The following is a 21,196-nucleotide window of genomic DNA, read 5'->3' on the forward strand; positions in this document are numbered from 1 at the left end:
TTTAAGTGTAGGCATGAGAGATTTTATCAGTCAAACATACTGTTGACCACAAAATCATGTGTCCTTCATGGACACATTCTCAAGCATCAGTTTTAGCAATTTACATGAAGGAGGCAGATGCATGGAAAGGCCGTTTATTTTTTCAAGCTTTTTATTGGGTGCCTAAGACTGAGAGCTCTTGTCACCTCAAGAAATATCAGCACATTGGTCTTTAAGAAGGAAAGAAACGTGGGAAGAAGGAAGGCAGGAGGACTCTTGACTCTTCAATACTTTGCTGTAAAGATAAGTCGTTCAGTGTGGTTGATCTGGAAAGGTTACATGGTCACCCCAATCTTATTACCCTGTATCTGTCATTAAGTTTCTCCTCTACTGGGACAATCTTGGTTTTCGAAAGTCAACACCACTAAAGGCTCCTACAGCATTTCATGTGCTCTCCAGGTTTCCAGTTCTTTCCTGCATTGGTTTGACCATGGATGGGCGAACGAGTGGCATTTGCAGCTCTGCAGCCTCTGCATTTTTTCCTCATTTGGAAGCCTTGGGAAAAAGTCCTTTCCAAGCAGCTTTTCCATCAATGGCTGCACTTAAACACTCTTTTCCCCACATGACTGTTACTTTTATTCAAACAATGCCTTAACTGTTGGAAATATATCTTCCCTACTATATCTTTCCTTTAGTGGCTCACACAGAAAAAGTGATTTGTGTATTTCATTATTGGAACAGAATCCCGCAAATACCTTAAGCTGACATGTGTAGAAACATCTGTACTTTCAGCCAACTATAGTATAGCAAACCTCCCACACGAGGTAATTTGCTCTAACACTATTTTTCTTCAGTCTAGAGCAGTGTTTTCTCTACATCTTGAAACAGTATTTGCTGACAAAGGAATGATTTCCGGTTTGTTGACAGATCCTGTTTTGTTTTGTTTTTTCTTTTTTCTTCTTGGTTTTTTCTTTCTTTCTTTTTTTTTTTTTTTTTTTGACAAATCATTTTCTGCTCATTGTTTCTACCATCTTTACCACAGCATAAAGAATAAGCATGCCTGGTGTTGGATTTTTTTTTTGTCTTATGCTATTATGCAAGAAACTTTAAAAGAGTCTTCCAAATATTTATCATGGCTTAGGGAAATATCAAAAAGAACCGGGTGCAACAGCACATAACTTTAACCATCATCAGGAAGAAACTGGTGTGCTTCATCTTCATGTTCTGAAAGCTCAGTCTGTAAAGGCCTTGCCAATCAGGAGGGTTTCATGCTGTTCTCGACTAACACCTCAAGGTGCCCAGAGCAAGCTCCACCGATGACCATGGAGGTGAGGGTGTTTCAAACATTTGGTGCTGTTTAATTTTCTACATTTGGGGCTAACTTCTCATCAGGTCTGTACCACAGGCGATGAGGAGTATGTGTCAGGAGGGAGGAGGTGTCAGAGCTGTCACTTCTGGGGTTGTTCCCCTGGTGTGAGTTACAGGTATCATTTGCCGTTTCTATGTGGGAATATTCTGTAAGCCACCTGACTTTTGGGGAGGATTCGTTTGTTTAAAACTAGATCATATAAATTTACTTAGCTCGACACACCAAACTACAAGGTCTCACTGAGTGCACTGGAAGTGAGCAGCTGGGGAGGAGGCGCTGAGTTGGTGCCTTGTCTGCAGCTCTCTCTCTTTCCCGGGACACCTGAGAACCGTGGGGGGTTGTGTCCGGTTGACAGGGCCGTCGACAAAAATTAATCAATAGTGATCTAAGGAAGAAATAGAGAATTTTATTCATGCCAATTTAAGGATTTATAACCTGGGACAAAATCTTTCAGAAAACTCTGAGGACTGTTCATATACATTTTGAGATAAAGGGTCATACATTAAAATGACACACTGGCATTTTAGACAAAGTTCAGCAAAGATACACAGGCCAGATAAGCACATACAAAGAGAGCAACAGGTCACCATGACCCCTTGCAGGAAATGGAAAGAAATCTAATCTTATAAGGACTTTCATTGCTGGTGTCACAAGGAGAAAAAAATCCTTTATCTTTAAGTCAGAGCAGGCATTCCCACCTTTGAGAAGCTCTGCTTTATGTATAACACAGGTGCACACTGCCCATTAGGGAGGGCCCCACAGGGGCAGGGAGTACGTTAGGCTTAAATTTTCTTGTCCTGCCTCAATACATACATTTTATTCCATCAGGAGGAAGGCGCCAGCTTGGAGCTAGATGTTGAATAGAAAGCGGGCAGATTGCCCCGGGTTGTGGCAAGGCTGCAAATGAGATAAAGCATGGGAGAGCCCAGCACACAGTAGGCACTCTGGAAGGCCTGCTGACCCTGTAATGAACCCCTTGAGCTCTAGATGGGAGACCAGACATGCCTGGGCCCCAGACAGCTCCCTGGGACAATGGGTGCCTTACTCCCTGCAGTGTTCAGACTGGGCCCTGGGGGGCGCCACAGGTTCAGTCCCATGCAGACCTGGACCCCCCACCCCCACCCCACCATCTCATGGAGCCCCTTGGGCCCCATCCCTACACCAAGCCCAGCATGGCTGCTTGGCAGACACAGGATCCTTCATGACAAGTAAAAACAGACACACTGCCTCTGAGGACGCCTCAGAAGGGATGCCAGATGGACCCTTGTCCTGAGCTTGCGGCTGTTGGTACCGGTGACACTGCTACCCCCACCCCGCAGATTTCAGAAACAGGTCTCCCCACCTGGTCTGCCTCTGCCTGACAGGCTGTTGCCCCTTTGAGGATGCTCCTCTAATCCGTGCCTCCTGGGCGGGGGCCTCCAGGAAGCTGCGCGGTATTTGAAATTGCACCTGCTGATCTAAGGTGACCCCAGGGCCTGCTTACTCCAGCTGAGCAGAGCTTCAGAGTTCGCTCTGTGTACACCACCAGGCCGCAGCCCAGAGTCCCCTTGATATGATCTTGTCACCAGGGATGCCCAATCTGTGCCAATGAGCTTGGCTCTCACCCAGGAACCAGTGCTGTGTCTCCCAGATGCCCCTCAAGGAGGAAATAGCCGCCTCTCTGTCCCAAATGGTGAAGCCATCACCCACCCTTAATAGGGGGTCGTCCAGGCCCTGGTGCCCTGTCCTGGCCCTTTCTTAGCTCATCAGATTTGCAAGTTCTTCATTATCAGCCAGCATGGCACCCCCTCTGCTCCTCAGCCCTTCCTGGGTCCTCAGGTGGGAGGGAAATAACTGCCTTCAGACCTCTCCACACAGACCTCAGTCAGCAGCCCTGCAACGGGTTGGTCCTGTAGGAAGGTAAGAGAGGTTTTTTTTTTAATTTTTTATGCAACATATAGAGAAGGAGATGTTGCTTAACAGCACCATGTGACAGCGGCCTGGGGACCTGAGCTGCCTGCTGCCCAATGAATCAGGCTGAGCCGCTGCCAGGGGCTCCCAGATCTGGGCTCAGCTGAGGTCTGGGGAGCCAGGTGCCTCCTCATTCCCCTCTGACCTATGAGCTCATACTGGACAGCTGCCCAGCCCACAGGGGTCACTCAAAGGACTGGTCCTGAGGGATGAACAGGTGTCCCCGAAGTCCCCTGCAGTGGGTCCCTCCCTCTGTGGGGAGGCAAGGAGGGCAGGAGGAGGAGGCACCCGTGGGCAGGGAGGAGGCTGGCTTATGTCCTGGACAGCAGACCACACAGCGGAAAGGCGAACTGAGCTGGTAACAAGGGCAAAATGAAGGACCTCCCCCTACCGGTGCCGGGACCATGGCCAGTGGAACCTGTGGATGCAGGCCTCAAAGGTGGGCTGTAAATGAGTGAGGGCTGAGAACCCCCCAGCCAAGCCAATGAGAAGGAGGCCTCCAAATGAGCCACAACCCATGTCACCTGAACTGCATTTCAAAATAGGCTGGTGTTGGGCTGGAGGGGATACTGTCTGCAGGGACAGGAGCCTGGGATCCTCTCGGACCACACAAAGCAGGGACCCCACCAGGACACAGGAGTGGAGGCCAGTTCATGTGAGGCTCTGCAGGGAAGTCCATGCCAGGGTGTAACCAACTTTCCCCAAAGGGAGGGGACCTTGGGACCAGGAAGTCCCCGCCTCTGGTGATTTTCCCGGTGAGGTTGGTGACCCTGCTGCTGCTGCTGCAGACAGCTGCTCTGCTCAGACTCGGGCATTGCCCAGATCCTGTTCAGTGATGTGCCCTCCAAATTCGAGTCCAATCTCCTACACAGGCTGTGGGGTGTGGGAGGGGCTGCTGGATCTCACCCTGCCGGCTGCCCTGTCCTGTCCTGCTGCAAGGTGGCCCCAGGGGCAGCCTCGGGGTCCAGTGTTCAGCCTCTGGACAGGCCTGGGGCTGGCCGGGAGAGGGGAAATTGCTCTTTTTATTAAGTGAAGAGAAAGTGGGTTTCTCAAGCCAATTTAGGGGAGGGGTGAGGCACCCAGAAAGGGAAAAAAGAGAGAAGGAGGCAGTGAAAGGGGCGCCTCAGCTCCCCAGGCCTTCAGTACAGTCTGTGACTCCACCTGGTCCCTGGGGAGGGAAGGAATTGGGGTGCTGCCCAGCATGGGGGGATGGGGATGGGAAAGGGCCAGCCTTCGCTAGGGGCATGAGGAGGAATCCAGGCCTCTTGAGTACCCACCCCAGGGGCATTTGCAAAGAAGGCCCTGGGGCTTCCCAACACATCAGGACTGGGGCTCAAGCCATTTACAGATATGGCATCTAGGGCTCCTCACAAGCTGGGGCACTTGGGGCCCTCAGGGCACGAGACATCAGGGTTGGCACAGAAGCAACCGCTTAGGTGGTAGAAACTTGAACCTGGCCTCCACTGAATTGGTTAGAAAGACTTAGGAGTCAGGGTTGCTTGGTGGCACCAGACACCCTGGCCCCTTCCTGGTTACCCCAGAAATCTCAGGGCTGCCGACATCCACACCTGCTCTGGGACGCCAGGCAGGGAAGCTTGGCAGAAGCCCACCTCTCCAGCTGGCTTCGACCTCTCCATGACTCTGTACAGAGTGAGCACCCACAGGGCCCCTGGGCTGAGGCCACCCCAGCATCCTTGGCCCTGAGGACTTGGAGAGGGGCCCTCACTGCTGAGGAAGCAGCTGTGCAGTCCTGGGAGGGGGAGGGATCGCATCCAATCACAGCAGACAGGCCCACCCCTCACACACAACCCTGGGTCTCCCAGTGATGCTCCAGGGGCCTGGAGAGGGTGAGAGGGTGAGTCACTTGCCAAGGTCACCAAGCAGTGACCCCTGGGCTCAAGGCTCGGTCTCAAAACTGTGGATGTCAGAACTGTGAGGCCCTGTGAACATGGGCACACAGGTGGACGCCTAGAAGCTTGATCACAATTGTAAACCATCCCCGAGCTCCTTTATTTCCCTGCAGTTGAATGCTTAGTGGAGGATTGCTTTCTGTCATCCCGATGAGCTGTGCTCAGAGGATGCCTGCTGCGTGGGTGAGCCGCCTGGGGACGGATGGAGCCAGCCCTACAACAACCTGCCTGTGGCTGCTTCTAGAACCACTGGAACAGCCTTCACCACTGGGCTCATGGACCGTTACCCAACACAAGGGAAACTGAGGTCAAGTGAGCAGCTGAGCTCAGCTGGGTCAACTCCTCCCCCTGGCAGCGTCAGTCACTAATCCTCGGTGCACTTGCATGTACAGGGCCTGGCAGACAAGGAAATGGCCAGCGTCCACAGTTCGTGCACACTTTCCTAACAGAACCCATTGAGAGTGGATGCTGAGCGTAGTATGGAAAACAGGAGTTTGTGAGAGCCCAGCAACGAAGACTCACCCATCATCTGACATGAGCCCTGTGACCTTGCGCAGGGCTCACTACCCCCTCAGTTTCCCCATCTGTAAAAGAGGCTGTCTCTGTCCTCTATCCACCTCGCTGGGTTGCATTGAGGATGCTCTCAGTGTCTGTCTGGAAAAGCCGTTCTGGAAACAGTGGGTGTCGAATGTATCACAACCATGCCATTCTGGTCACCCTGTGGCTCTGGGTTCTGTGGCTGTTTGAACTTTGTGGGCCCTAAGGGCCAGGACTCTGTCCTTGGGATGCCCTTGGCTGCACTCCCTCTGAACCACAGGTATCCCTCAGTCCTCCCCAAATGTTCGAGGAGCCCTGCTACCCCGGGTAGCAGTGACATCACCACCGGGACACATGCTGCACATCAGGCCCCTGGCCAGCAGCTGAGGCCCTCAGGCTTCCCAGCTTCCAGCTCTGGATGAGCCTCGAGGCCAGGAAGTCCATTTCCTCTCCCAGGGACCCACCTTCCCCAACGTGCCCACTCTCCAGTGGCCCGTTAGCTGGGCACAGACGGAAGGGAGAGGAGGTTGGCTCTAGGAGTACCTGGGCTTTGCTGCACTTCCCCTTGGAGTCTCACCCAACAGCGCCCTCCATCCCCAAGACCTCCCCTAAGCTGGCAGGGAGAGAGAATGGATCAGTCTTAGGTGGAGCTGGTGAACTCAGAGAGCCAGAGTCGAGGCAAGAGGGCTGGGCCTGAGGATTACGAATCTAGCCAGGATCCCAGGCCAGAGGGATCTGTGGGGCGTGGAATGCAGAAGGTCCCAGACCAGAAGATGGGTGGCAGGTTGAGGCAGGGAGCTGGACTGTCCTTCCCCAGCTCCAAGAGGGACATGGTATGTATGTACCAAGCCCAGGGGGAAGGGGCTTCAAGGGGAAACCAAGAAAGGTCCATAAACACAGCACCTCTTCAGGGCCCGGAACCGAGGGCCCCATCTCCGCCCTTGACAGGCATCTCTGAGCAGGGGTCTGTGCCCTGGACACATTAGTGTAGTCTCTGCAGTCTTTCCTGAGAAAAAGCTCAGCCACTCTTGCTCTGTGGGGCCCTTATTCCTGCCTCCTCTCTGTGGAGCCCCACCCCACACTGTGGCTCTACTGGTGTGGCAGGTGTACTTTCTGCCTCCCACTCCGCAAGGTTGGTGCCCCTGGGGCGCCAATAACAGACTTTTTAGACATCACTCAAGATGTGGTGGACAAACCACAAGAGAGGTGGACAAACATTCTCTGAGCATAATGACAGGAGCTGGGCTGGCAAGAGGCTCACCGATGTGGTGAGAGATGGGGACTGGGCCACACCCGGCAGTGCTCAAGGAGTGGCTAACTTCTCCAGGCCACCCCTGAAATAAGAGAAATAGACCCGAGGAGGAAGCAGGGGTGGCCCACTGTTCCCCCAGCACTGCAGATGCCTGGAGGTCTCCCAGTGGGGCTCCTGCCTCACCCTGCCCTCCCAACCAAGACAGAGACAAACTTCTCCCTCCCCACTCATCATGGGCCATGCCTGGAGCCCCACTGGGCTCCTGACCACTCCTTTCCTTCTGTCTTCCCAAGAGCCGCTGCTCTAGGCTGGGGGGATGCCTCAATGTCACATGTCACCAGTCCCACTTCTCTGTGAAGCTGAGCCCAAGACCTGGCCTGGGCTTGATGACTGTCTAGGGGACACTGCAGAAAGTCCTGCAGGGGTGATGGGAGCACCTCTGGACATTCAGGAGAAGTCCCATTGTCATGCTGGGGTGTAGGTCACTAGACTCGGTGTTCTGGCCCCCACGGGGCTGGCCTGGGGTTACCCTCAGAACCATGTAGGAACCTTGACAGGATTTAGGGGAGTGTGGAATGGCTGATAGGTGGGAAAGACAGAAAAGCTGGGAAAGCTGGGCAGAGGTGACCCGGCCAAGACCACCAGAAGGAGGCAAGACGGTCTTCTCTAGGGTCCTTTTGTGCTGAGGGCCTGAGCCTCCCCCCGGGAAGTGCACCCAGCCCCACCTGCTCTGGGGGCCCCGAAGAGGCCAAGGCAACAGTAGAGCAGCTTTATTGACCAGACTTAGCAGCAAGACACAGCAGATGTGGGACCTGTACAATCCAGCCTGGCCGGGGGTCTGTCTCCCTAGGGCCCAGTCTGGGGACCTTAGTAACTCTCCCATGCCCTCCCGGAGCCCAACCTCATCCCTGCTCTGGTCTCTCCTGAAGTAAGGGACAGCAGGGGGTGCGGGTCCCAGGGGTGCTGAGAAGGAGGGTGGTGCCCCAAGTGGGCCAGAGCCGGGTCCATGCCTGTCCCGGCAGCCGGCGGGAGGCGGTTCGTGCAAGGCAGGAGGGGCGTGCGGGTGGGTGGCCAGGCTCACCACACAGAACACTTGTGGGCAGGGTTCATGGGTGAGTCCTTGGGGCAATGGAAGGCCCGGCCGAACTCCTCGAATTGGGACACACTGCCCAGCACCCTGGGGTAGGGGAGAGACCCACAAAGTGTGGGTCCCAGCGACAACCACACCCCACCTGTCCCTTCCCACTCCCAGCTGCTCTCACCCTAGACCCAAGGAGGGGATGAGGCCCACAGGCAGGTGGGCGTACCTGTAGTGCTCCGGCGCGTGCTTGTCCGTCAGGACCTGCAGGTAGATGGACTGCGACCGCCGCTTGATGCACCAGTTCTGGGCCCCGAAAGGAGTGGAGGGGAGGAGCAGGGAGATAAGGCCACGCATCCACTGACCAAGCCCTGCAAACCACCCTCTCCACACACTAGGACTTAATCCCCCATCAGAACCCACTGGGCCATGGCCTCTGAGGGGCGGCTGATGGGAGACTGGCAGGAAGCTGTGTCCCTTGCCCCTCCAATAGCCCCCATCTGCTGCACCTGGGCAAAGGCGATGAAGAAGAGCTGGTTGTGTGTGTACTTGAGCCGGTGCAATGGGTGCTCAGGGCCGTGCTCACGCACCCACTTCTGATAGGCCTGGGGGTGCAAAGCATGGAGCCCACGACGGGCCACCTGACACCCTCCGCCCAGTCAGCCCCTCACCGGCCCCGCTCCGCACATCACCCACCATGCTGAGCCCCGGGTTCCCTGCCTTCTTCCCTCCCCAGAAGGTTAACCCCCGGCAGGTGCCACCCTCTCCAGACAGACTCCCCTGCTCTCCCCAAAGGCGGGGGCCAAGGAATCCCTCTTCCTTTGGACGCTGGGCCCAGCACAGCATCTCCCCCTAAGACCAGAACTCAGCAGGAGAGGGAAGGATGGGCCACTAGGTCTCTAGCTCAGTTCTTATTGGCCCCCACTGCTCCCCGTGGGGAACGGAGGGCCAGGCAGGGGCGGCTCACATAGTAGGCAAGCTTGAGGCCGCCCATGTCCGCAATGTTCTCTCCAAGTGTGTGCTTCCCATTCACCTGTCAAGAAGGGAAGAAGATAGAGGCTGCCCAGGGCCCTCTGGCCTCCCTCAGGTCTTGCCTCTCTGGGCCCCTTCCCCTGCTCCTCCCTCCCTTCCCCAGGAGATTGGGGTGGGGTTTCCCCCACTTTGTGCCCCTTCTGTCTTCCCAAGAGCGCTGCTCCAGGTGGCTGTGTGAACTCATCCATGTGCCCTGGCGGCTGTGCAGGGACCTGGAGTTTGTTGAGGCATACGAGAGTGCATGGGGATGTGTGTTCTCCTAGTCCGTCCTGACAAGGCCTGAGTTACCCAAGAGGCAGGGAGGGGGGTCTCACCCGCTGGTTGTAGACAGTGAAGTTGTCATAGAGGTGGACAATGCACTCGGCCTTGCGCAGGAAGCGACTGTAGGAGGCCTCCGTCCACCAGTGCAGCAGGTTGCCTGAGCGGTCATACTGGCCCCCTGTGGGCACGAGTAGGGTGGGCTGAGACTGGCCTTCACCCCAGAGCCTGGCTGGGCACCAAATCCCTCCCCATCCAACCACCAGCCAACTGGCACAGGGAAGCCACAGGGCCTCAGTCAGCCCTCACCACCCCGCTCCCCAGTGCAGATCCTCCACCACCCCTCAGGCCGCCCGCAGGCCTCACCCCAGTCATCGTAGCCATGGGTCAGCTCATGCCCGATGATGGTGCCGATGCCCCCGTAGTTCAGAGACCTGGGCCCGTGGCAGCAGCGTCAGGCCCCAGCTTCACCCGCCCTCTGAGAGCCCCAGGCTACGGCCACAAGGTAGCCCAGGGAGGCAGTGTCTGCACGGTCCCAGGACACTTGTGCCTCAGCTTCCTCGTGGGATATGTATAAGGGGCCAATGACCTGTGCAGCTGTCTTTTAGGAAATAACATCTAACAGAGCTGGGCTGCGGGGAGGAGGCAGGGTTGGAGGGAAACAGGAGGGAAACTGAGGCACCTTATGTGGGATTTGGCCTTTTCCTCATCACTAGGATTGTTCCACTTTTGAAACACCCAAAGAAGCCTCAAACCAGGTAAGGAAGACTCAGGACATTTAAAAGAATGAAAAAAAAAAACCTACACATTTTTCTATATAACCAAGGATGAAGTGGGACCATGGGGACCCAGGATTGCAGCTGTCATGACTCCTGTGTTCAGCCCAGACTTGGGGCGGATTGAGCAGTCCCCACCCACCCTGCACACAAGGCCACAGCCATGGCTCTGATTCACACCAGGTTTCATACTCACTGCGGAAAGTCAGGGTCGTACAGTGTGGGCTGCAGGATGCCAGCGGGGAAGACTACAGGGAAGGCATGGTTAGCGGGAGTCCTGCCCCACCTCCAGGCCCTACCCTCTGTCGGGACACACCCTCTTACCCATCTGGTTCTTGTTGGGTAGATAGTAAGCATTGAGTGCCTGAGGGGGCAGGAGCCAGCTGTGAAACAAGGCAGGGGTCAGCTGGGGGACTCCACACTCCCTCCCCCACCACCCCTACTTCCTAGCCTGCTCCTCCTTAAAGGCTGCCTTGGTGTCCCAGCCTACAGGCTGATCCTCCATCCACAACCTGTGCAGACACGGTCCTCCCCACACTACATATCTGTGAGGCACTTTGCCTCACAAACCTCCTGGCATTGGTAAAGAGCCCTCTCCCCATGGCACCCCCTGGCCCCCCAGCTCCAGGCCAGGCACACACGTGGACTTGTCCACCTCCTGCCGGATCTTCTTGACTGAAAGCTGGATGCTGAAGCGGATGCTGTTCAAGATGTTCTTGAAGTAGGTCTTCTCGTGGACCTCAAACTGCACAGGGGATGGGCAGCACTCAGTGGCAGGCCGGGGCAGGGCCAGACCAGCACCAAGAAGACTCCATGCCCTCCCAGGGTCTGGTGGCTGAGGGGCTGTGGCTCCTTCTCTGTGGTGGTGGCTGGTCTCCATGGGGGTCTTGGCCATGGGCCTGGAGAAGCTGGACAGGTCAGGTGGGGCAGGGCAGGGTCAGAGGGCAGGCCCACCTCATACTCCTTGTCCACGGCCTCGGGTTTGAGCAGGAAGTCTGGGTAGCCCACCATCACCATCATGTACTGGAGCTGCAGGCAAGAAGGTATGAGTAGGCCAAGGCCTCAGAAGATAGCTCCCCAGCCCCTAAAAGAGAAAGCTCCATGGCCAGCCTAGGGGTGAGGCTCAAGGAGGGAGGAGAGCAGGCCAGGTGATGCCAACTCCACAAGAGACATCTTTGTCTCTTTTGTTATTCCAGCACTTCGCACAAAGTAGGCATTCAATATGTGGAGCCAACAAATGGGAACCAACAAATGGGAACAAGGTGTCACTGCACCTTGGCCCGAGCAGCCGCCTTGGTCTCAGCATCCATCCAGTCCAGCTCCTCCAAGCGCTGGCCCAAGATATACTTGATATCTTCTACTAGCTGCTGTACCTGCAAGGTCAAGGGTCAGGGATCAAAGGTCAACCCAGGGGGCCTTAACCCTGAGCTCCCAGCACCTGGCACAAGGGGATACCCCCTAACATTCAGCACCACTTCCTAAGCCCAGGACTTGGTGCTCAGCACCAAGAGGAGATGTCACAGTCTGGAAGGGGGCAAACTGCTCCTGCAACCATCACGTACACTCCTACAGCCATGCCTACTGGGCATGGGAGAGAAGGGTGGGCAGGAGCTTGGTGGGGAGGGCCTCCAGTGGCTGACAGACCAAGTAGCCTGCCTGGAAGAAGAAGCCTGGTGAAGAGAGTCCTGGAGGCTCAGAGAGGGCTGAGCCCTCAGCTGGGCTCAGTGCCCCGAGCTGCAGGGGGATAGTGCAGGGCCCCCCCCCCCCGACACCCCATGTTTGGACCAAGCCATGTAAGAACTTCATGCCCTCAGTACCTGTACCCCACCCCCAAGGCCAGGGCAGCCTGACCTTGGCCTTGCTGGCAGCTGAGAAGTGCTCATGGACAAAGAGGGCGCCAAGCGCCATGCCAAAGTGACGGTTGGCCTGGCCCAGGCAGACACGTGCCAGCTCCTGTGGCTTGTCACTGCCCTCCATCTCACGTGCCAGCTCGTGCAGTGCCTCTCGGAATGGCGGTGACAGGTGCTCACTCAGGACCACAACCACGCGCCACACCAGATAGTTGTGCAGGATCCTGAGGGCCAGGTGAAGCAGCTGGGTGTCCTAACAGGCTCCTGTGCATGGGTGCCCCACCTCACACCCCCCAGGCTGGGGTTGGACAGAGCACCTACACAGACTGAGCATCATTCCAGGCACTCCCAGCCCCAGTCAGGGAGGAGGGCTGGGCCACACATGACCGGACATACTTCAGGCTCTCAAGCAGATGGGGCAGGGGACAGCACTGTTTTCTGACTTGCCATGGGGTGGGAGAGTGGGTGCTTGGGGTGACTGCTTGACTCAGAGCTGGCCTTGAGAGGCTTCTGCTCCTTCCTCAAAGTGGCCCTAGGGGAACAGAGCTGTGGCCACAATTTCCTTTCTGATATTAAACTCACTCAAGCTTCACCAACCCCAGATGAGGAAACTGCAGCCAGGGTCCCACAGAGTAGGCAGGACAGCCAGGTCTGAACCTAGGGATCTGGACTCCTATTCCATTGCTCCTCGATTGCCTCACCAGTGTGGCTACTGGACAGAGGTGGAAATGGGAACTCAAAGCTCACCAAGCAGATAGGTCTGGGGTGCAGGGAGGGGCCTGGGGGCAGGTGAGTAGCAGGTGGGTGATTGACAGCTGTACCTGTGGGGCGTGGAGCGGATGAGCTGGGACACCTGCTGCATATAGTCCGTAGCCAGCAGTACCACCTCCTCATTCTCTGAGAAGTCCTCCTGGAAGATCTGGTCCAGCAGCCACTTCCACTGCAGCTGTGGGGCCATGGATGGGGACAGTGGGCCTGGGTGTGGCAGGGACCACAGAAGATAAGGAGTGGGCCGTGGAGAGGCAACAAGAGGACACCAGAGTCCACGGCCATGGTAGACCTTGCTTGTCCCTGGGAAGGGGATGACCCAGGAGTTCCAAGATCAGCACCTCCCCTACCAGGGCTGGGCCACACTCACGTGGGGGGTGATCTTCTGCAGCTGCCCCAGTGTCACCTTATTGTACGTGGAGCTAACATCTCGCCGGAGGTCATCATACTCTGACACTGTGATCTGGGAATGGAGGTCAAAGTTGATCCAGCCCTGCCCAAGGCTTCCCGCCCCCAGTCCACAGCAGTCTCCCTGCTCACATTGGCCAGCCGCTGCTCCAGCTGCAGGATCTCCTGGGCCTTCTGCTCCACAGCCTCGGCACCCAATAGGCTGAGCAGGCGCTCCATGAACACCCGGTAGGCTGCCAGGATCTGCACCAGGAGTGGGCATACCAAGGGTGGGGACCAGTTTCAGGCCCTGGTCTATGCCTCCTGGAGCCCCAGGCCTTCCCTCAACCCCATCCCATGCTCCCACACCTTCTCGCTCTCCTCATCCTGAGCTAAGTACAAGGTCCTCTCTGGCAGAGTGAGCCCATCCTGGTCAATCTGGAGAGAAAGATGGGGGTCAGGGGTCAGCACTCCCAGTTTCTGCAAACAGACTGAATTCCCATCCAATGCCCACACAGAGGACATGCCAGATATCCACTGTCACGAGCCCCAGGAGCACAAAAACAATAGCCCCTCCCTCAATCCAAAGAAACTGGTCTAAGTGCAACCCCTGACCAGTCTAGTTTGGAGACTGAGTTGGGGGGCACTCCGCAATCTTTCCTCTTGTAATCCTTCACTTTCCCCACCTGTGAGGAGCAGAGCCATACTGACAGTTGGCACCTCCCACACGCCCCCCAGGCATTCCAGCCCGCCCCAGCCCTGCAGGCCTGTCACCACAGCTCATCAGTACACCCCTCCCTCCATGCTCTCACAGCCTGCCAGAGGGCTGGGAAATTGCGGCTCCCGTGGCTCCGCTAAACATCGCAATTACTGGAGGGAAATTACTTGTGCCCTCCTCCCGCGCTCTGCCGGTGCGCGTTTCCCTCCACTCCTCTCCCCTCCCCTTCTGCACTGGTCTCCTGGGCACACAGGACGCGCATGGCATGCGTGCAAGGCCTAGGCGCCCCTGGTACCTGCCCGCTGGCGGGGTGCCTGGGGGCGGGGTTGGGGGGGCGCACTCACGCGAATGACGTAGCGCGAGGAGTTCCTGTCGTCCAGGCTGACCGTGAGCGAGAAGAGCGCGGCGGCGCTGTACACGCCCTGAGCCTTGTACAGCAGCCGGTTGAGGTCCCAGCGCGCCGCCGCCCCTGGGCGTTCTGCTATGCCACCTAGGTCCCAGCCCCCGCAGTCTTCGATGACCTCCAGCATGGGCCGCGGACCCAGCCGCTCGATCTCTCGCATGTCGAGGCAGGAGCGGAAGAAGGCGCGCACCTTGCGCTGGGCCATGCCACCAGGCCCACCCCCTGGCCGCGCCAGGAGGCGCCGCAGGCGCTCCTCGTTCTGCTCGCCGATGGCTGCAATGGTGCCGTAGGTGAGCTTGTCGTCCGGGATGGCGTGGCGCCGCAGCCAGCCGCCGCATGCGAAAGAGTAGAAGTCCTGGCACGGGTCTATGCTGGCGTCCAGGTTGGCAGCCAAGAAGCGGGCGGCGCGCGCGAAGGCCTTGCGCTCCGGACAGCCCTCGGAGCAGGCGGCGCTTCCCCCTGCTCCCGGGCCCAGGTACTTGAGCGCCAGCATGGCAGCCAGAATGGCACAGAGGCCCGCGGCGAACACCAGCCCCGACAGCAGGCACACTTCGCGTCGGTTCCACCGGGGCAGCCCGGCCCGGGCCCCCGTGGAGCTGCGCCCAGCACCCAGCGGGAAGCCGGGGGGCAGCGAGGTCCCACGCGCCCCTCCCGCACCGCATCGGCTCACGTACTTGACCTCCTGGAACTCGTCGTAGTGCGCTGTCATCGAATACGGGGCCTCCATGGCGCCGCTGGCACCCTTACACAACCTTTGGCGATCTCCACTACAGAATGCTCCTGGCCTCCCGGCTCCTAGCCGGCCTCTGCATGGCCCCCAGGCCGCAGCTGCAGGAAAGGAAGACACAGGCTCAGAGAGATTCTGGGGCCCAAGGGGGCCCACGAGCACGATGAGGAAGGGCACAGGCTTAGGTCCAAAGGCTGGAGGCCACCCCGAGTCCCTAATAGCGAGATGGCCTGGAGCCTGGCCCCCTTTCACCACTCAGAGAATAAGAGAAAGGGAAGCCTCAGACTGGCCGCCGCCTTCTGCACGCACAGTGGCGTCCCCTCTCCCCGCACACATATGTTCACCGCAGGTTTGGGAGGCCCCTGAAATAAAAAAGGGTGGGGAGCACCGGTCAAGGGGCCTGGCACGTAGTAGGCCTTCAATGAAAGGCTGTTTCCCTTCTCTTTGCATTTCTTGTCCACGACCTGCTTCAGCCAAGGCCAGGGGAAAGGGAAAAGCGGAGGCTGGGGAAAAGAGGTGTGGTCAGCAGGGCGTCTATGCCAACCTTGAATCCGCCTTCAGCTTTCCGCACTGGCACTAGACGCCAGAGAAAGCAGCTAAAGAATCCAACTTTGTTCTCGCGGGTATCCGCAGAGCCACCCCCAGCCCCTTCTTCTCTATTCAATGGCCAGAACGCCAGCAGCCCCTTTCCCATGCGGCCCGGCCCGGCGCGCCGTCCAGCCCAAGATCAGGAAGAAACCCAGACGGCCTTAAAGAATCCGGAACCGGTTCCGTCCCCCATTCTGACCCCCGGCCACTCCCGGCTTCAACAGGTTCTCTCTAGAACCTAAACTTGGACGAAGTTTCATCTTCGATGCGGAGCGAGCTGGCTCTGAGCGTGGAGCCTCTCGTGCTGCGCCGCGCAATCCGCGGAGCGGGAGAGCCCAGCCCGGAGTCGCAGCCGCAGCCCAAGCCGGAGCTGCGAAGACGCAGACAAAGCCTGGAGGCTCCGCGCGGCGGCGGCGGCGGCGGCGGCGGAGGTGGCTAATGGTAGCCGTAGCGGCAGCGGGCTCGGGTGCCACTTACCCGGCAGGAGCCCGCCCGGGCCGAGCGGAAACAGAGCTGATCGAGCGGGAGCCGGGGCCGAAGCCGGGGCGGAGCGGGGCAGGCAGCCGCTCTCTCCGTGCGCCCGTATCCTTCTCTGCCGCCTCCCGGAGCTGCGCAGCCCGCCGGCCCCGAGGGAGGGGGCGCGCCGGCGGCTCCACCCTCCTCTGCCCGCCCCCCGCGCCCCCTCCTTCTTCCTGCCTCCATCCAGGCTACCTGTCAGCTCAGTGGCAGCTCGGGGGCGGGGATGGCGAAGGCGGCTGCGGGAACACGCTCCCGAGGGTCTGACACAGGCTTTGGGCTCGAGGATTCCAGGTTCACCCGTGTCCTGAGAGAAGTGAGGGCGCGCCAGGTACTCCCGGAAAGGGGTCCCCTCTGATCCAACGCCCCTACTCAGGGATGCCTACCAGCCCTCAGGAAAGGGGCTCAAGCTGAAGATGAGGAGGCTAGTGGGCCATTACAGCCACAGGACTGGAGCATCGCCCAGGCAGGAGTCCCGAAAGGCTGTGGGTGCACTTGAATAGTGCCTGTAACTCCTGGCACACCGCCTGCAGCAGAGCAGGCGTCCATAAGGGGGTTTCCTGGTCCTCCCTTTTAGCTCCTGCCCATGTCCAGCCCTCCGCGGGCGCCAGGGGTTTTGGTTCACCCTGCCCCTGATGGAGGAAGAGCCTGAGAGGCTGCTGCAAGAAAGGGCCACAGGGCTGAGACTGAGCGCCTCCCCCAAAACTTGGCTGGCCTGGGTCCCCACTGCTCTGGAAGCCCCTGGGGAAGGAAACGACTGGAGAGAAATGAAAGAGCCCACCCTGCAGGAGCCAGGGAGGGAGGGAGTCCACCTGCTCTGCACAGCAGCCCCAGCTCTCTAACTGGGTCTTGGGCCTCAGGACCTTGGTATTTGGGCTGGTGGGAGGACAGGTCAGGTAGGGGGGCTAGGAATTATTCATCCAATCCTTTATCCTGGTTCAACCTCCTTTTTTAATGTGGGACCTCCCTCCCTGGACACAGGGCCTACTTCCCCCTGGCTGACTCACCACTGCACTCAGTTTCTGGTCCATGTGGGGCACAGGTAACTCAGGGCTTCTTGGATGAATGATACTGTTTCTGGAGTCTCTGCCATCTCCACCCTGCCCTCCCTTTCCTTCTGCTTCCAGTGTCCCTAGCAGGGGACCCCACAAAGCAGCGGCACTCCCAGGCGTGGTGGTTTCAGCTTGCAGGACTGGCCTAAACAACTAAACAACATTAGAGACAGCCCAGGACTGCTATAGAGCCCCATCTGATTAAAACCACAATGAGGCAGTGACTAAACAACTCGATACTCTGTCCCCTCCCTGAGGTTGCTCATTAGTCCAGAGATTGGCCCCTGGCCTTGAGTGAAGTGGCCACCTCTGTCCCAGTTCTGTCTGTCCCTTGTGTGTCCATCTGTTCACCTCTAAGCCACCTTCTGGATATTCTTTGCCTCCACCTCTGACCATCTCACTGGTCCTCCTTTGACCCAAGTGTTCTTCATGGGTCTAATTAATTCTACCCATGGGAGGTGGGATTATGTAAAATGTGGTGATTCCATAAAGGAGGGGAGGGCAGGGCAGTGGCAAAGTGGCTCTTTGTGCTTTTAATCTGCATTTTTCCCTCAACGTTTTGTCTCCAGGAGGATAATTTTCCAGTCTTTTCAGGCCCTGATTGGTATCATTTCTCCAGCAATGACAGCTTTTATTTTCCCTGAAATGAATGTCATGAAATTTCCAAGAAATATAAAAATGGATATTGTCTCAGGGAGCTGACTCTCTTCTAACAGAAAGGCACAAAGGCAAACCTGCTTCCCCAGGGATGCTGCTGCTCCAGCCACTGGAGGGTGGGGAGCCAGGCCCTCAGCTCGCCCTCCCCGCCTCCCTCCCAGGTCAGCTGTAGGACCCCCTCCTGGCCATCCCTCTCCCAGAGTCTCAGCTGCCGTTGATCTGTTCCTGTGCCTCCCCATTCCTGGCCAGGCCATCCTGTCTGCTTGCCTCGCTCCATCTGGCCTCTCTGTACAGCACCTCATCCTCCACACCCAGCCCCAGAGGCTCCCCCAGGGCTGAGCACAGCAACCAGGGCTCACAGGAGGTGACTGAGGACTGGGCCCATGACCACTCAGTCCCAGTCCCCCCAGCACCACCCACCAATAAGGGTGACCATGCCCCGCCTCCTGTGCCCTTCTGTCCCTTCTCAGAAAGGGAAGCTGAGTTGAGGCCTCATCTGGCCTCCAGCTGCCTCAGTCTTTTTGAGAGTCCTGGGGTGCCCCTCCCATTGTCAAAATAACTCCCTGAGGAGCAAGAGAATGAGAGGACCCAGCCCAGCCCTGAGGAGGTAACTGGATTCCCATTTTGGGGTGGAGGGGAACAGGGGAGCACTGACAAGAGCTGATTGGTGAGAGAAGGGGGCTGGGGGCAGAGGTGAGGGGACCCTCTGCGTCTTCCCTTCCCAGATCCCATCCCACCCCATGCTGGGTGGGCATCATGGGTCTGGATTCTAGGAAAGGGGCACAGAGCAGCCTCTTCTTTGTCCCACTCTATGGGGACAGCAGTCTCCACACTAATGACTCACGTCTATTAAGCTTCCACCAGATGAGTTGCTAAATGCTTGACTTCAAAGGAGGGCTGCCATCCTGGAGGCAGCCTGGCCCTGCCTGGAGCCCATCCTGATGAGACTCATTTCTGCACCTATGGGGAAGGACTGGGCCCCATCTGCCTGCTGCTCGAGCCTGAACCCCCTAGCTCTGCCTCTGATCTGGAGATGACCCCGGCCTCCACCCTGCCTGACTGGCTCCCCCACCCCCACCAACAGTGCTGTGGAATCTTCCCTGCCCAGGAAAACATCCCCCACAACCAGCTTCCTGGCCTCCGGCTGGCCTCCCAGGACTCATCCCATCTATTATTCACAGCACAAAATGGATTTTTAATTTGAGAAATGAAACGACTCTCCCAAGTGGCTGGGGTGGCAGGGAGGGGGCGGGGAGAGGCTGGAGCCTTGGGGGGGGGGCAACACGGTGCTGACTCAGATTCCTGTTGGAAAGCTGTGTGTCCACAGCAGCTCTGGGGGATCCCTAGGGCCTACGTACCCCTACACCCAGCCTATTCCTCCAGTCTGTTGCTATCACCAGATGGGGTGAAAGGTGACCATCACTCCTGCTGAGCTCCGAGTGGGGTCTGCTCCTGGCCAGGCAGGGCGCTAGGGACCCTGCACTCTGCTTGCTGCCAGATCCCTGGGCTTGGAGGGCAGCCCTTGGGCTCCCTGGCCTGGTCCAACTCCTCCCCAAACTTCCTGGCCATCACTGGGCTGAGCTCAAGATTCTCCCCAGAGCAGACCACCAGCTGATCTCCTCTGCTAGGTCCCAACACCTTGCTATGCCCACTCCAACCTGGACAGCTACCCCAGGCCCCACACTGGCCTCCAGCTCCCAGAGCCCCTCCTCACCCCCAGGATAGAACTTACACCTAAGTGGCCCAAGGCCGTGATCTCTTCCTGACCTCTGCTCTGCTCTGTCTGTCTCCTGATCCCCTACCTCTCTTCCCTGGTCACTTTGTTATATTTTCATTTCCCAGAACATAGCAGGCTCTCCCTCACCTCAGGGCCTTAGCACTTCTCCCAGAACCTCTTCCATTGGCCAAGTGCCACTCATCCTTCTTGAGGTGCCAGCTTTCCTCTCTGGTCCTGTGCTAGTTCCGTGGACCTGGGCTCGCTCTTCCTGGGCCCCAGCTATGCTTCCTGCTTAGTAGTTGTATAGTTTACTCAACTGTGTAGCCCAGAGCAGGGCAGAGACAGTGCATCTGATAGACATGGAACGTTCTCACACAGCTGTGTTTGGCCTATGAAACGGCCATTTTGAAGTATTCCCCAGGAAGGCGATTTCCATTCCCACTGTGCAGAGACTCTTCTTTGGGGTCATCTACCAACCTCTAGATCAGGTTTTAAATTCATTATATATATATATATGTGTGTGTGTGTGTGTGTGTGTGTGTGTGTGTGTGTGTGTGTGTGTGTATATGTATACATTCTTGTTTTAAAAGACTTAACCTAAGCCTGTTGGGGGCCTGAAAGCCTTCCCTCACACACATCCCCTTCCCAGTCTTTCCCAAGGTAAGGTAAGCTCTTGACTACCTCAGTATGAGCATCTAGGCACCTGCCAACGTTGCTTTCTTTTTCTTTTTCTTTTTCTTTTTAATAACTGAGACACCAGGAGATATGTGATTTGGTGCCCTGTACCCACAGGCCTCCACCAGCCTCTCCCACACAGAAGTCCCCATTGTCTCCATCCCCAACCCAGGGACACAGGTGGTCTTGCCCACACCTGTCTGGTCTCCAAAGCCCAGGCCTTGTCTGGTGTCCTGCCTCTCACCCTCCCTCTCAGCCCACCCCGCCCGCCCTCCCTGCTCCAGCTCCATTCCATCCCCTGGAGGCTCTGCCCAGGTGATGGTCCTGTCCCCCAGCTCTGCCCCCTGGCCCCAGGTCTCACTTGTACCTGGCTCCAGAGGCTCTCCACATTCCAAATCCAGCTCATCTTTCATTTCTCCTCCTCTTCCTCACTCCCTACTTCAGGCCCAAGTCCCAGCATCCCACTCTGGAAAGGCTTCTCTCTCCCCTCCTCCTTCCCAGCCCATCCTGTGCCAGTTCTGGCCCTTAGTTCTCCATTCCTGACTGGAGGAAGGGGGTGTCTTCCCTTTGCCCACCCAGGCACTGCTGCTGCCCCCTGCCCGTTCCCGCCCCACACCCTCCGGGACCCTCAGCATGGTTTCTGAGGCTTCCTTGGTCTGGCTCCAGCCCCCTTTCTAGCCTCCTCATTCAAGGTTCCCTAATTCCCACCTCCTGAAGGGGATTGTACCCCCACCTCGGTGCCTTTGTTATACGTCCCCTCTGCCAGAGTGCCTTTACCCCAGCCCTCCTGTCCCCCTTTAGGTCTGTCTCAAGCTTCCAGGATCCCTGGGAGTCCCCACAGCCCCGCGGGTCCTCACCTGAGGGAGGCAGCTGAGACACATGCCCTGTGTGCCCAGCCTGGAGCCTGGTCCCTGGCCTGGGCTGACCGGAGCAGACCTCAGCTGGGACCTGGATGCCCTCTAACCAACAGCTATGGTGGGCCCTACTCCTCCCCCCC

At 57.7% G+C, this 21,196-nt stretch overlaps 1 protein-coding gene across 2 annotated transcripts; it reads right to left on the reverse strand.

The window, feature by feature from the left end:
* Positions 1-133: 133 nt before the first annotated feature.
* Positions 134-16,511, reverse strand: ECEL1 (endothelin converting enzyme like 1). Of its 2 annotated transcripts, none has more exons than XM_032480500.1 (18): positions 16,060-16,511; positions 14,209-15,095; positions 13,516-13,584; positions 13,300-13,410; positions 13,130-13,222; positions 12,813-12,937; positions 11,993-12,215; positions 11,416-11,514; positions 11,096-11,170; positions 10,783-10,886; positions 10,466-10,524; positions 10,338-10,389; positions 9,732-9,799; positions 9,422-9,546; positions 9,043-9,108; positions 8,585-8,680; positions 8,305-8,381; positions 134-1,733 (listed from the first exon to the last, which is right to left on the reverse strand). In XM_032480500.1, exons 2-18 carry the CDS (start codon positions 14,992-14,994, stop codon positions 1,553-1,555), a joined length of 2,409 nt encoding a protein of 802 aa, XP_032336391.1. In that variant the 5' UTR covers positions 14,995-15,095; positions 16,060-16,511; the 3' UTR covers positions 134-1,552. The 2 variants fall into 2 exon arrangements, with proteins under 2 accessions (XP_032336391.1, XP_032336392.1); XM_032480501.1 differs by lacking the exon at positions 134-1,733 and adding an exon at positions 7,753-8,174 and having other exon boundaries at positions 16,060-16,504.
* Positions 16,512-21,196: the final 4,685 nt, after the last annotated feature.

Source organism: Camelus ferus, chromosome 5 (assembly GCF_009834535.1).
Source record: "Camelus ferus isolate YT-003-E chromosome 5, BCGSAC_Cfer_1.0, whole genome shotgun sequence".
Lineage (NCBI taxonomy): Eukaryota > Metazoa > Chordata > Mammalia > Artiodactyla > Camelidae > Camelus > Camelus ferus.

Bases quoted from the DNA above. Each gene is read 5' to 3' on its own strand.
- ECEL1 (XM_032480500.1), bottom strand. From the start codon at position 14,994: ATGGAGGCCCCGTATTCGATGACAGCGCACTACGACGAGTTCCAGGAG. The intron at 10,390-10,465 runs GTAAGAGGGTGT...CCTTCCCTGTAG, and splicing joins ACCCAACAAGAACCAGATGG to TCTTCCCCGCTGGCATCCTG. The intron at 8,382-8,584 runs GTGCAGCAGATG...TTCGGGGCCCAG, and splicing joins TCTTCATCGCCTTTGCCCAG to AACTGGTGCATCAAGCGGCG.